Genomic DNA, 12621 nt, shown 5'->3' with positions numbered 1-12621 from the left:
GAGGCAAACGTTTGGCAACTCGAACCTTCAGCTCCCTCCACATATTTTCTATGGGATTAAGGTCTGGCGACTGGCTAGGCCATTCCAGGACCTTAATGTGCTTCTTCTTGAGCCACTCCTTTGTTGCCTTGGCCGTGTGTTTTGGGTCATTGTCATGCTGGAATACTCATCCACTACCCTTTTTCAATGCCCTGGCTGAGGGAAGGAGGTTCTCACCCAAGATTTGACGGTACATGGTCCTTTGATGCGGTAAAGTTGTCCTGTCCCCTTAGCAGAAAAACACCCCCAAAGCATAATGTTTCCACCTCCATGTTTGACGGTGGGGATGGTGTTCTTGGGGTCATAGGCAGCATTCCTCCTCCTCCAAACACGGCGAGTTGAGTTGATGCCAAAGAGCTCCATTTTGGTCTCATCTGACCGCAACACTTTCACCCAGTTCTCCTCTGAATCATTCAGATGTTCATTGGCAAACTTCAGACGGGCATGTATATGTGCTTTCTTGAGCAGAGGGACCTTGCGGGCGCTGCAGGATTTCAGTCCTTCACGGCGTAGTGTGTTACCAATTGTTTTCTTGGTGACTATGGTCCCAGCTACCTTGAGATCATTGACAAGATCCTCCCGTGTAGTTATGGGCTGATTCCTTACCGTTCTTATGATCATTGCAACTCCACGAGGTGAGATCTTGCATGGAGCCCCAGGCCGAGGGAGATTGACTGTTCTTTTGTGTTTCTTCCATTTGCGAATAATCGCACCAACTGTTGTCACCTTCTCACCAAGCTGCTTGGCGATGGTCTTGTAGCCCATTCCAGCCTTGTGTAGGTCTACAATCTTGTCCCTGACATCTTTGGAGAGCTCTTTGGTCTTGGCCATGGTGGAGAGTTTGGAATCTGATTGATTGATTGCTTCTGTGGACAGGTGTCTTTTATACAGGTAACAAGCTGAGATTAGGAACAATCCCTTTAAGAGTGTGCTCCTAATCTCAGCTCGTTACCTGTATAAAAAGACACCTGGGAGCCAGAAATCTTTCTGATTGAGAGGGGGTCAAATACTTTTTTCCCTCATTAAAATGCAAATCAATTTATAAAATTTTTGACATGCATTTTTCTGGATTTTGTTGTTGTTATACTGTCTCTTACTGTTCAAATAAACCTATACTGATCATTTCTTTGTCCATGGGCAAAAGTACAAAATCAGCAGGGGATCAAATACTTTTTTCCCTCACTGTAACATGGGCCCAGAGTATTTCCCGCAGGTCACATAGTCAGGGCAAAATTCCTGCACTCCTACGGTGTCCATATTTGGACAGCCTAAGGCAAATCCTTCTGAGACTGAGGCTGTCCTAATATGGACACCATACAGTTCAAGTCAACTTCTCTTTAGTCATAGAGTAAACTCTCCCTGAGAATGACCTCAAGGCATCTGTAGCTTCTTCAGTCTTCAGTCTCTCCAACCATGGAGGAGCTAAATGTGGCCTGGTAATCTGGCTTAGTTCATTACATGGGAACACACACTGAGCAACACCCTCTAATGGGGGACTGAGTCTGCCGCTGCTACGCATGGCTGGGTACCTTCACGGGTGGTCTCCCATGCTCAGACGAGGATCACTACCCACTTCTCTGCTTTACTCCTCTTCCGTCTCTCTCTCTCTCTCTCTCTCTCTCTCTCTCTCTCTCTCTCTCTCTCTCTATCTCTCTCTCTCTCCCTGTCTTTCTGTTCGTTAGCCTCTCTCTCTCTCTCCCTGTCTGTCTCCCTGTCTCCCTGTCTCCCTGTCTGTCTGTCTGTCTGTCTGTCTGTCTGTCTGTCTGTCTGTCTGTCTGTCTGTCTGTCTGTCTGTCTGTCTGTCTGTCTGTCTGTCTGTCTGTCTGTCTGTCTGTCTGTCTGTCTGTCTGTCTGTCTGTCTGTCTGTCTGTCTGTCTGTCTGTCTGTCTGTCTATCTGTCTCTCTCTCTTTTATCTTTCTCACTGTGTGTCTCTCTTATCTCGTTCCCCCCTGTCGAGAGGAAGGAAGGAGAGATACGGAGCCGTTCAATGCACTGGAAGCCCAGTGTTGTCTCTTGTGGATAGTGTCGCAGGGTATCAGGGCTGCGTTGGTAGAGTGGAGAGCAGGGTAGCGCGCAGCGAAGGGGAATATGGGAAAGAGTGAGGCACTTCACCTCATTAGATGTGATGCTCCTGCAGGCATTCAGTTTAGTTTGGCTACAATTTACCTCTGGCAGAAGGGTACCACTCAAGTCTGCTTGGTTTTGATTTCACAATGTGAAAGTGAAAGTGTTTGATAACAACCAGTTTACATGCATTGATATGACACAGTTTACATGCTCCATGGCATTCATTCATAACTGACCAAATAATGCTGCCACCATTACCTATCCCAGGGGTTACCAAAATGTTCTCGCACACAATCCCAAATTGACATCAGGAAATTCCAGTGACCTCAACCATTGAACCATATACGTTTGGGAACCACTGACCTATATTCTAATCTCCATGGTACTCTCTCTCTCTGCCCCCTCAGCTCCCCCCACGCCCATTGCCCCTCCGGAGCTCCTGGCGGTGGGGGCCACCTACCTGTGGATCAAGCCCAATGCCAACTCCATCATCGGGGACGGCCCTATCATCCTGAAGGAGGTGGAGTACCGCACCACCACGGGCAACTGGGCCGAGACCCACATTGTGGACGCCCCCACCTACAAGCTTTGGCATTTGGACCCCGACGTGGAGTACGAGATCAAGGTTCTGCTGACCCGGCCGGGCGAGGGGGGCACGGGACCCCCAGGACCTCCACTCATCACCCGGACCAAGTGTGCTGGTGAGTTGAACAATGCGGTTTCTTTGTCTGTGTTGTGTTTCTGTCGTTGTTCTATAATGTTGATGTGCTCTTCTTTTTTTGGGGTCCTCATTAGCTGACGCCTTAGTGACTGCTAGTCTTCCTGGGTTCCTTCTAACTAGAGAATAATTAATAATCTGTATATACTCCTAGTTTGAGGGATAGTGTGGATTTCTACTGCTCATCTTTCAGTGCTGTATACATTGGGCTCCTTTTACCAGCTATTTCCACTTTGATGATGGGAGCTATATTCCTATTATCTAAGTGAAGGTTATTGAATCCATCACATGTGAGAACAGTCACTTTTTCCAAAACGTGGAAAACGAGAACCAAATAGATTTTCCCTTGCAAAAGTAAATCAATGAGTTCACTGTGCACCACCTGCCTCCATAAGGTCCACCCATCCATCTTCTATTGCCCAGTCGGCTTCTGAAGTTCACACTTCCTGATTCATCCGAGACTCTCAAGCTGCGTACCAAATGGCACCCTATTCCCTTTATAGTGCACTACTTTTGACCAGTAGTTATTGGCCCAGTGGGTTGTGTATGGAGCTCGCAGAAGAAATAAATACTTCATTTAATAAAGGGACTGCTAATCAGATCAACCCTGTGCGTGCGTGTGTATGAGAGAGACTGTGTGTGTTACTGTTTCTGTGTGTATGAGATCAACTGTGTTTGTGTGTGTGCATGTGTTTGAGTTTTTGTGACTGTGTGTGTGTGTGCAACTGTGTCTATATGTGACTGTTTGCTTGTGCGTGTGTGTGCGTGCAATGGCTCCTGTGGGGCTCTGATGGGGAATGGTAATTGAGGTGAGCAGATGAGCAGCCATGGGAAGTCTCTGTTCTCCAGGTGAGAGAGATGATGAAGGAGCCGCGTGTGGCAGCGCCAACCCAGTGGGGAAGCACCAATGATCTGGAGAAAATGAAACACTGTTAGTGTCCCCTCTCTCTTTCTCCCTCTTCTTTCTCTTTCTTCTCTCCTTTTTATATTGAGTCTCTATTTCTGAATCTCTCTCTCTCTTATCTATTTGCCCCTGCTCTTTCCCTCTCATTACCCACTGCTTTACTCAACATCTTATTCTTGTTCTCCGTCTGGAAAACTGATTGGATTTGCAACAACTCACCCAACTTTTCATCTATATTCAATGACAGGGTGACATTTTTTGGTTGATTCCACGTTGAATTCACATTAGTTGACAACTCAACCAAAAGTAAATCAAAACTAGACATTGAACTGACGTCTGTGTCCAGTGGGACAGTTGTTGCCTTCTCTGACCTTTTGAAGTTCAGGCAGGGTGAATATGTGTGGGAGTGTGTCTGTGTGTGAATCTGCTAATGAATGTCTGTCTCTATCTGCAATCTTTGGCCTTTGTCTTTTTGTGTGTTGGTGCTGTGACTATGTGTGTTCGAGGTAGTTTGTGCTACTCTAAGTGCCTCTGTGTGTGTATGCTTGTGTTTATGTGCTCACATTTGTGTGCACGTGTCTTTGTGTGGTCCTTTGGCAGCCGCCATCCCTCTCTGTACCCGGAAACAGTTTAGCTAGGTGAAAATGATGTGCTACAGTGGCTCCATGCCACCGGCTCTGCAGGTATCCACCAGACCCCCACCACCCCCCACACACACACTCCTGGGCTCCCTGCTTCGGAAGCGCCACTCCCTCTCAGTGGGCTTCCACACCGCTTCTTCCCTGATAAATGCACCCAATTCCAGCTGACAGACGCAATCTGATCTGCGTTCCCCCGCCCCCCAAAATTATACATTCTGAATTACTCCACCACCGCCTGCCGCGGCCGTTCCCATTATGCTAATCCAGTCCCATGTAAAAAGCACTTTCCCGCTAATGTACACCTACGGGCGGTAGCATTCACTGTGGCATTCATTAGGCATGTTTGGAGAAGACACTGCACCACACATTATCACCATCAAAGGCAAAGGCAATGAACAGAGCCCCCCTGGAGGAAACTGTGGAAGATGTCAGCTCTGAATGGAGCCGGAATGGAGGCTGAACGGAACACGCAGGAATCGATACCGTCCGCATGAAGAGGAGTTTGTAATACATCCCCATACAGGCTAAAAGACAAGAAAAGGATGTTTCTTGGGCTGTGAGCCGACAGCTCTTGGACCAGTTACAGATTGCCCCGTCACTTTGGATTGGGCTGTAGAAGCTGACCTGAGAACAGTTTTGACAAGGGGGTAGATCTTTGTGTACTGTAAGCTACGCAGTGCTGCATCTCAACTCGGTTGTGTTATTAATGCAACACGGTATGTGTACCATCCAGAAGGTGTTGGTCCTCAGCCTATGTTACATGAATCAGAACAAACCCCGCTTGACATGTTCGAACCCCCACACAATTGTGGTGTTCATGTCAGCTGAAGATCGGACACTGTTCGAGACATCCGAGTGCACAAAGATGAGAGTCAGAACCAATAAACAAATTACGCTGCTTGGGCATTTGCGTTTGTGCACAAGTATGTGTGTGTGTGTGTCTACCTGTGGCCCAGATCGATGTGGAAGAGGCTGCCTGTTTTCATCATATCAGAGGCAACCAGGAGGGACAGAGAGAGGGATGAAGAGGGAAGGGTGAGGAAGGAGGGAGGGAGGGGAGGGGAGACAGCGGGGGCAATGATGTGGAGGAGATGTGGTCGCGGCTCCATAGCTCTGTACTGTAAGTACAGCAGAAATTGCAGCAGAAAGAACAATTTGTTTTCTGAAGTGGCGGCCACCGTGTTTACCTGTCAGAGAGATCTCGCGCAGGGGGGTGGGGGGGTAGAGAGGAGATTGAATCAGAGGAGGCAGGTTTGCCGAGGCCTGGCCAGAGGTAAGTGAGGAGGCAAGAGAGTTGAGAGAGGGGGCTGGGTGGGGGGAATTTTAGTACCAGCAAGGGGGGTAAGGGAAGTGTAGGTGGAGGGGGTCAGTGAAGGGCCTCAGAAATGTTCCGGGGCCTTGCCAGCTCACTTGTCTGCCTGCCTGGCTGATTTGAGTGTTGGCAGCCGGCAGCGCTTTAATGGGCTCTGCCATGGCACACCAGGGCCGACGGGGAAACCCAAAGCACACATTGCTATTCACATCCTCCAACACCTGGGTGTATGACCATTACAGTGGACATACAGTTATCTTATTAAATTCAGGTTAAAGTTAAGATATATATATATATATATATATATATATATATATAATATGGAGATGTTGTTGATATTATATTGGTGGGATATTGCCTAATTAAGTAACATTATGCTTTAGATCTTTGGCCAAATCAAAGTGCTTGCAGTAAAATAATGGATATCAGCGTTTTATTTTATTTATATATTTATTTCACCTTTATTTAACCAGGTAAGCCAGTTGAGAACAAGTTCTCATTTACAACTGCGACCTGGCCAAGATAAAGCAAAGCAGTGCGATAAAAACAACAACACAGAGTTACATATGGGGTAAAACAAAACATAAAGTCAAAAATACAACAGAAAATATATATACAGTGTGTGCAAATGTAGCAAGTTATGGAGGTAAGGCAATAAATAGGCTATAGTGCAAAAATAATTACAATTAGTATTAACACTGGAATGATAGATGTGCAAGAGATGATGTGCAAATAGAGATACTGGGGTGCAAATTAGCAAAATAAATAACAATATAGGGATGAGGTAGATGGGCGGGCTAATTTCAGATGGGCTGTGTACAGGTGCAGTGATCGGTAAGGTGCTCTGACAACTGATGCTTAAAGTTAGTGAGGGAGATAAGAGTATCCAGCTTCAGAGATTTTTGCAATTTGTTCCAGTCATTGGCAGCAGAGAACTGGAAGGAATGGCGGCCAAAGGAGGTGTTGGCTTTGGGGATTACCAGTGAGATATACCTGCTGGAGCGCATACTACGGGTGGGTGTTGCTATGGTGACCAATGAGCTAAAATAAGGCAGGGATTTGCCTAGCAGTGATTTATAGATGGCCTGGAGCCAGTGGGTTTGGCGACGAATATGTAGTGAGGACCAGCCAACAAGAGCGTACAGGTCACAGTGGTGGGTAGTATATGGGGCTTTGGAGACAAAACGGATAGCACTGTGATAGACTACATCCAATTTGCTGAGTAGAGTGTTGGAGGCTATTTTGTAAATGACATCGCCGAAGCCAAGGATCGGTACGATAGTCAGTTTTACAAGGGCATGTTTGGCAGCATGAGTGAAGGAGGCTTTGTTGCGAAATAGGAAACCGATTCTAGATTTAACTTTGGATTGGAGATTCTTAATGTGAGTCTGGAAGGAGAGTTTACAGTCTAACCAGACACCTAGGTATTTGTAGTTGTCCACATACTCTAGGTCAGACCCGTCGAGAGTAGTGATTCTAGTCGGGTGGGCGGGTGCCAGCAGCGTTCGATTGAAGAGCATGCATTTAGTTTTACTAGTGTTTAAGAGCAGTTGGAGGCTACTGAAGGAGTGTTGTATGGCATTGAAGCTCGTTTGGAGGTTTGTTAACACAGTGTCCAATGAAGGGCCAGATGTATACAAAATGGTGTCGTCTGTGTAGAGGTGGATCTGAGAGTCACCAGCAGCAAGAGCGACATCATTGATATACATGGAGAAAAGAGTCGGCCCAAGAATTTAACCCTGTGGCACCCCCATAGAGACTGCCATAGGTCCAGACAACAGACCCTCCAATTTGACACATTGAACTCTATCTGAGAAGTAGTTGGTGAACCAGGCGAGGCAGTCATTTGAGAAACCAAGGCTATTTAGTCTGCCAATAAGAATGCGGTGGTTGACAGAGTCGAAAGCCTTGGCCAGGTCGATGAAGACGGCTGCACAGTACTGTCTATTATCGATCGCGGTTATAATATCGTTTAGGACCTTGAGCGTGGCTGAAGTGCACCCATGACCAGCTCGGAAACCAGATTGCATAGCGGAGAAGGTACGGTGGGATTCGAAATGGTCGGTGATCTGTTTGTTAACTTGGCTGTTTGATATCAGCGTTAGAACCCTGGTTGTCTCATTATGTTTTAGTTAAAATCTCTGTAGGATATCAGTATACTGAAGACAACACTACACTCAATGACTACACTTTTCCCAGAATCTCAACTTTGACCGGGGCCTTGCTTTGAAAATCTCTCGTTGTTTTCTCACACCGCCTCCCTCCTCCCTCTCAAGGCTTTGGTGTGAATAGATCACAGCGTTTTCCCTCTCTGGCCCCTATTCATTCAGAGGTGAATTGGGTGTACAGTCCTCAGGTTGAGACCCATTACTACTCTCCGCCAGGTGATGATGAGGGATGTGGCGTCTTTGGCTCCCAGCATGTCGCTTCATCTCAGGCTGTCAACCCTCCGACTGACACACTTCTTCCTCCCGGCCCTAACACCCATGGTGGCGAAGGTGCATTCGGCTCGTTAGGAGGTGGACTGAAGATGCCTCTAATCAATTTTTCGCTGAGCGCGAATGATCTATAGACTATAGACCTCCGCTTGACTGTCAACCAAACAGGATTTATTCTTATCATCTTTCCCCCCGTGTTTCGATAAATCTCCCCCCTGTGCATTGGAAGATGAAGGTGAAAATGTGCTCGTGAGAGCTGTGGTGGCAAGAGCATCCTACTCCTCCTGCAGTCTCTCTCTCTCCCTCTCTCTCTCTATCTCTCTCTGTCCTTGGCTGGTTGCCCCAAAAATACCCACCTACACCTTTTTTCCCCTCCTGGGAGATCAAATGGACACTCCAATATCCTGATTCGCTGTTTTATTAGGTAAATCCCATCCAAGAATTGGAAAATGTTCAAATTTACATTGGATAAGTTGGAATATTCTGATGAAAAATTGGCATTTTGAAAACATGTCATAGCTCCCTAAGCTCTAGTGTCAAGTTTGACGTTTCTGGGTTTCTTAGAGTTCAGGCACATTTAATGATGGGTTTCTCCTGATTTATATGGCTCTCTCTTTAGACTGCCATGCTTTAGTGCTTTCTATTACCATTGCCCTTCATGAGCTTTTCATAGATGATGGGCAGTGGACCGTTGTCTGGCCTAGCCTTCATGCCGAGCCCAAATGCATGGTTTTAAAGGACATCTCTACTGTTAATTTGTTTGCATTATTTCTGGGCAAGGAGAAGATGGTTTTGCTCGACCTCCACGTCTGGTCTCCTGGGCCAGCATTAATCTCTCCACTCGCCTTGATCTGAGAGGAGGACTTTGCAATATTCAATTTATCTCCAACAGTTCTTTCTCTCCTAAGTCGCCGCTGCTGATGCCGCAGAGGGGCTGTCCTGCCACGCATGCTCGCACACACACACACGCACACACTTTCTTCACTCTCACACAGGTCACTCATCTTCCTTCAGGGAGTAGTGAGGGAGACTTGGAGGAACGCTCTGATGATCTGGGGGACGCAGCCTCTTCTGGATTGATCACTTTTTAAAACACCTTCCCTCCTCTGTTAACTGACTGAATATTTATGAGGCGGGATCTAATGTGTCTCCTGGCTTATGTCCTCACACTATTAAGAGATGGGTATCTGATTTACCAGCAGGATATATGACTTTCCTTCACTTCTTTGCCTATTGCAGCTTTTTGATTTGAAAGACTCAAGCTTTAACAAGTTCTCATTTACAACTGCGACCTGGCCAAGATAAAGCAAAGCAGTGCGATAAAAACAACAACAACACAGAGTTACATATGGAATAAACAAAACGTACAGTCAATAACACAATAGAAAATCTATATACAGTGTGTGCAAAGGTAGTAAGTAATGGAGGTAAGGCAATAAATAGGCCATAGTGCAAAATAATTACAATTTAGTATTAACACTGGAGTGATAGATGTGCAGAAGATGATGTGCAAATAGAGATACCGGGGTGCAAATGAACAAAATAAATAACAATGTGGGGATGAGGTAGTTGGGTGGGCTAATTACAGATGGGCTGTGTACAGGTGCAGTGATCGGTAAACTGCTCTGACAACTGATGCTTAAAGTTAGTGAGGGAGATAAGTGTCTCCAGCTTCAGAGATTTTTGCAGTTCATTGCAGTCATTTGCAGCAGAGAACTGGAAGGAATGGCGGCCAAAGGAGGTGTTGGCTTTGGGGATGACCAGTGAGATATACCTGCTGGAACGCATACTACGGGTGGGTGTTGCTATGGTGACCAATGATCTAAGATAAGGCGGGGATTTGCCTAGAAGTGATTTATAGATGACCTGGAGCCAGTGGGTTTGGCGACGAATATATAGTGAGGGCCAGCCAACGAGAGCATTAACGGCAATAAGCCAAGTGTCTTCAACGACTCGACCACGGAGGCCCGTTGAGAACAGCTAATCCTTGCTTTTCTTTCTTAACATGGAATGTTAAGGGCTTTAAGGCACCAGAGAAACAACAGAGGCTTTTTTTTAACACTGACGCACCAGTCAACACTGATCGGCCACTCAAACTGGGCCCAAATGAAGCTGAAAGGCTCTTCACGTGCTGAAAGGCCTCTATTCCTACTCTCTCCTTCCCTTCCACTCTCCCCTCTCCCTCAATGGGGTATATAATGACGGTGCCTGAGGATAAACCCCACTGGTGCAGCTTGGTAATAAAGGCTGTGTTTGTGTGTGTGTGTGTGTGTGTGTGCGTGTGCGTGTGGTGACGACGATGGTAAGGGAAAGCTCTTCAGAGAGAGCTGAAGCCTGACAAAGCACGTTTCACATTTCCTTTCACAGCATGTCTCACAGACACACACACAGCACACCAATGTGTTGAATTACGCACATGTATGTAGTGGCACCTTTGGAAAACAAACTGTTTCCAAGGTGTTTGCGTGTGGTTTTATGTGTGCATGTATGCGTGCGTATGTTTGTATGTGATGATGGTGCAGGGGGAATAGGGGGACGCTCATGTGTGTATGCATGAGCATGTATGTCTTGGTCTGCCTCTGCGTGGGTGTGTGTTTGTTTGTTTGTACTGTACGTTACTGATGCTCGTGTTGACTCATAATCGACAGTCCCCACTGTTATATCCATGAGGCGATCAAGATTAGGGTCATGAAATATTGTGTGGATGAAGGGCGGTTGGGTGGTGGGCGGGTTCAATAAAGAGAAAACAATGCAATTAAAACTATTGTGCAATTATAATTATTGTGCATTTCATATCTATAGAGGCTACATTGAGGTTTTTCTTTCATTGTTTTTATCTGGCATTAGTGCATACTGTAAGTCTAAGCTTTAGGGCCTAACTGTACATACGCCAAATACACACAGCTGCCAAATGCTTTTGGGAACTTGGGCAGAAAAAGTTAACGTCGATCCACTGAGGCAAAAGGGACAATGTTGGAGTTTATTTCAATAAGAGGAAAGCTGCACATTGGAGAGTTGAAAATAAAGAGAAGGGAAATACAATTAATTAGCGGGAAAACACCATTCTCAAAAGTGCAAATGTAATTATTAATGCTTTATTATAAAGGCACATTTTTATGGTGAAAATGATCTTCCCCAAAACTGGAAACTCACGCGCCGCCTAAGTATGCTAGTTAGGCTCTACACTGGTTGTAAAGCAGATTAATGTGCTAAATTTTAAGAAGTTATTTGGCCACTTTAGTTGTGATACAAACATTATCAAAACATATACTGTAGGTGTATGGGTTAGGTTACATGAGGTGTGTGACTATGATTTGAAAAAAAAGGCATGTGTTGTTTCTTGCCTTACTGCACATGCTTGGCATCATTCACAAGTGAAAGGCTAATATTGTCACCCACCATATTCTTAATTTAATCTTGTCTTTACATATACTAAATAATATATCTGTGAAATTAGTTTTGATTTAGAATGGACCATTATCATGCACCTGTCTTGGAACAGGGGCAGTGGGATAAATACTGTACATGTCATCTATGCACTTAAATAGCGAATGGAGGACTCTTTTCCCGTGGTTCATTTTCATGCCAGCCAGATAGGCTATACTCCTGTTGTAAAGCGAAGCAATGTGCTTAATATTAGGAAAGTTGAGAAATAAATATAGTAGGCCTAGCCTATAGAAAGCTGATGGGAACCTCCTATTTTTAATAGAGGCCATCAAAACTCTGTTTTCTCAAGCAATTGCATAGCCTTACAGAAATGTTGCGCAACATGAGCTCATGGGCTCTCATGAAGTGTTTGATATAATTTTCGATTACAGTTGCATTGATGTCAGCATTATTAGAGGGACAATAGAGTGCTGAGTACCAGGCAGTTAGCAAGTTTGGTAGGCTACTAATGACCATAAGCAGCATAGCTTGGAGAAGCCTAATTACCGTGACTAAACGATCAAGTGGAATTTGACTGCGGTCATGACTCGTGACTACCAGTGTCGTGGTAATATGGTACCCTAACAGCCCTAACCACAATATATTTTACATTTTAGTCATTTTTATCCAGTGCGACTTACAGTTAGTGAGTGCATACTTTGTTTTTTTATTTTTCATACTGGCCCCCCGTGGGAATCGAACCCACAACACTGACGTTGCAAACACCATGCTCTACAAACTGAGCTATATCCCTGCCGGCCATTTCCTCCCCTACCCTGGACGACGCTGGGCCAATTGTGCGCCGCCCCATGGGTCTCCCGGTCGCGGCCGGCTACGACAGAGCCTGGATATATATCTCAATCTCTTTCAAACTGATGTCTTACTTCCAGAACATTTTATATAAAAAATTTGACATCAGCTGATTGAATTTGATGTCTGCCAACGATTGAGAGGCAAAGATTAAGTTGATATGAAACTAAGCTCTTCAGAAGCAGCGAGGGCAGTCATATTTCCTCTGCATGACAGATACGTTTCATTGATTAATTTTGGAATTAGAGTCATGGCTTGGTATAGT

General features: G+C 45.6%; 1 protein-coding gene across 1 annotated transcript in view; it reads left to right on the top strand.

The window, feature by feature from the left end:
* Positions 1 to 12621, top strand: part of LOC121578298 (receptor-type tyrosine-protein phosphatase T-like) — a 510655-nt gene that overhangs the window by 215177 nt on the left and 282857 nt on the right. Inside the window, exon 7 of the mRNA XM_045223992.1 lies at positions 2515 to 2808. Within this exon, the coding sequence (XP_045079927.1) occupies positions 2515 to 2808 (294 nt within the window). The remainder of the gene's footprint in view (positions 1 to 2514; positions 2809 to 12621) is intronic.

The sequence above is a fragment of the Coregonus clupeaformis genome, chromosome 12, assembly GCF_020615455.1.
Source record: "Coregonus clupeaformis isolate EN_2021a chromosome 12, ASM2061545v1, whole genome shotgun sequence".
Taxonomy (NCBI): Eukaryota; Metazoa; Chordata; class Actinopteri; order Salmoniformes; family Salmonidae; genus Coregonus; species Coregonus clupeaformis.
This window is presented reverse-complemented; position numbering and strand designations above follow the sequence as displayed.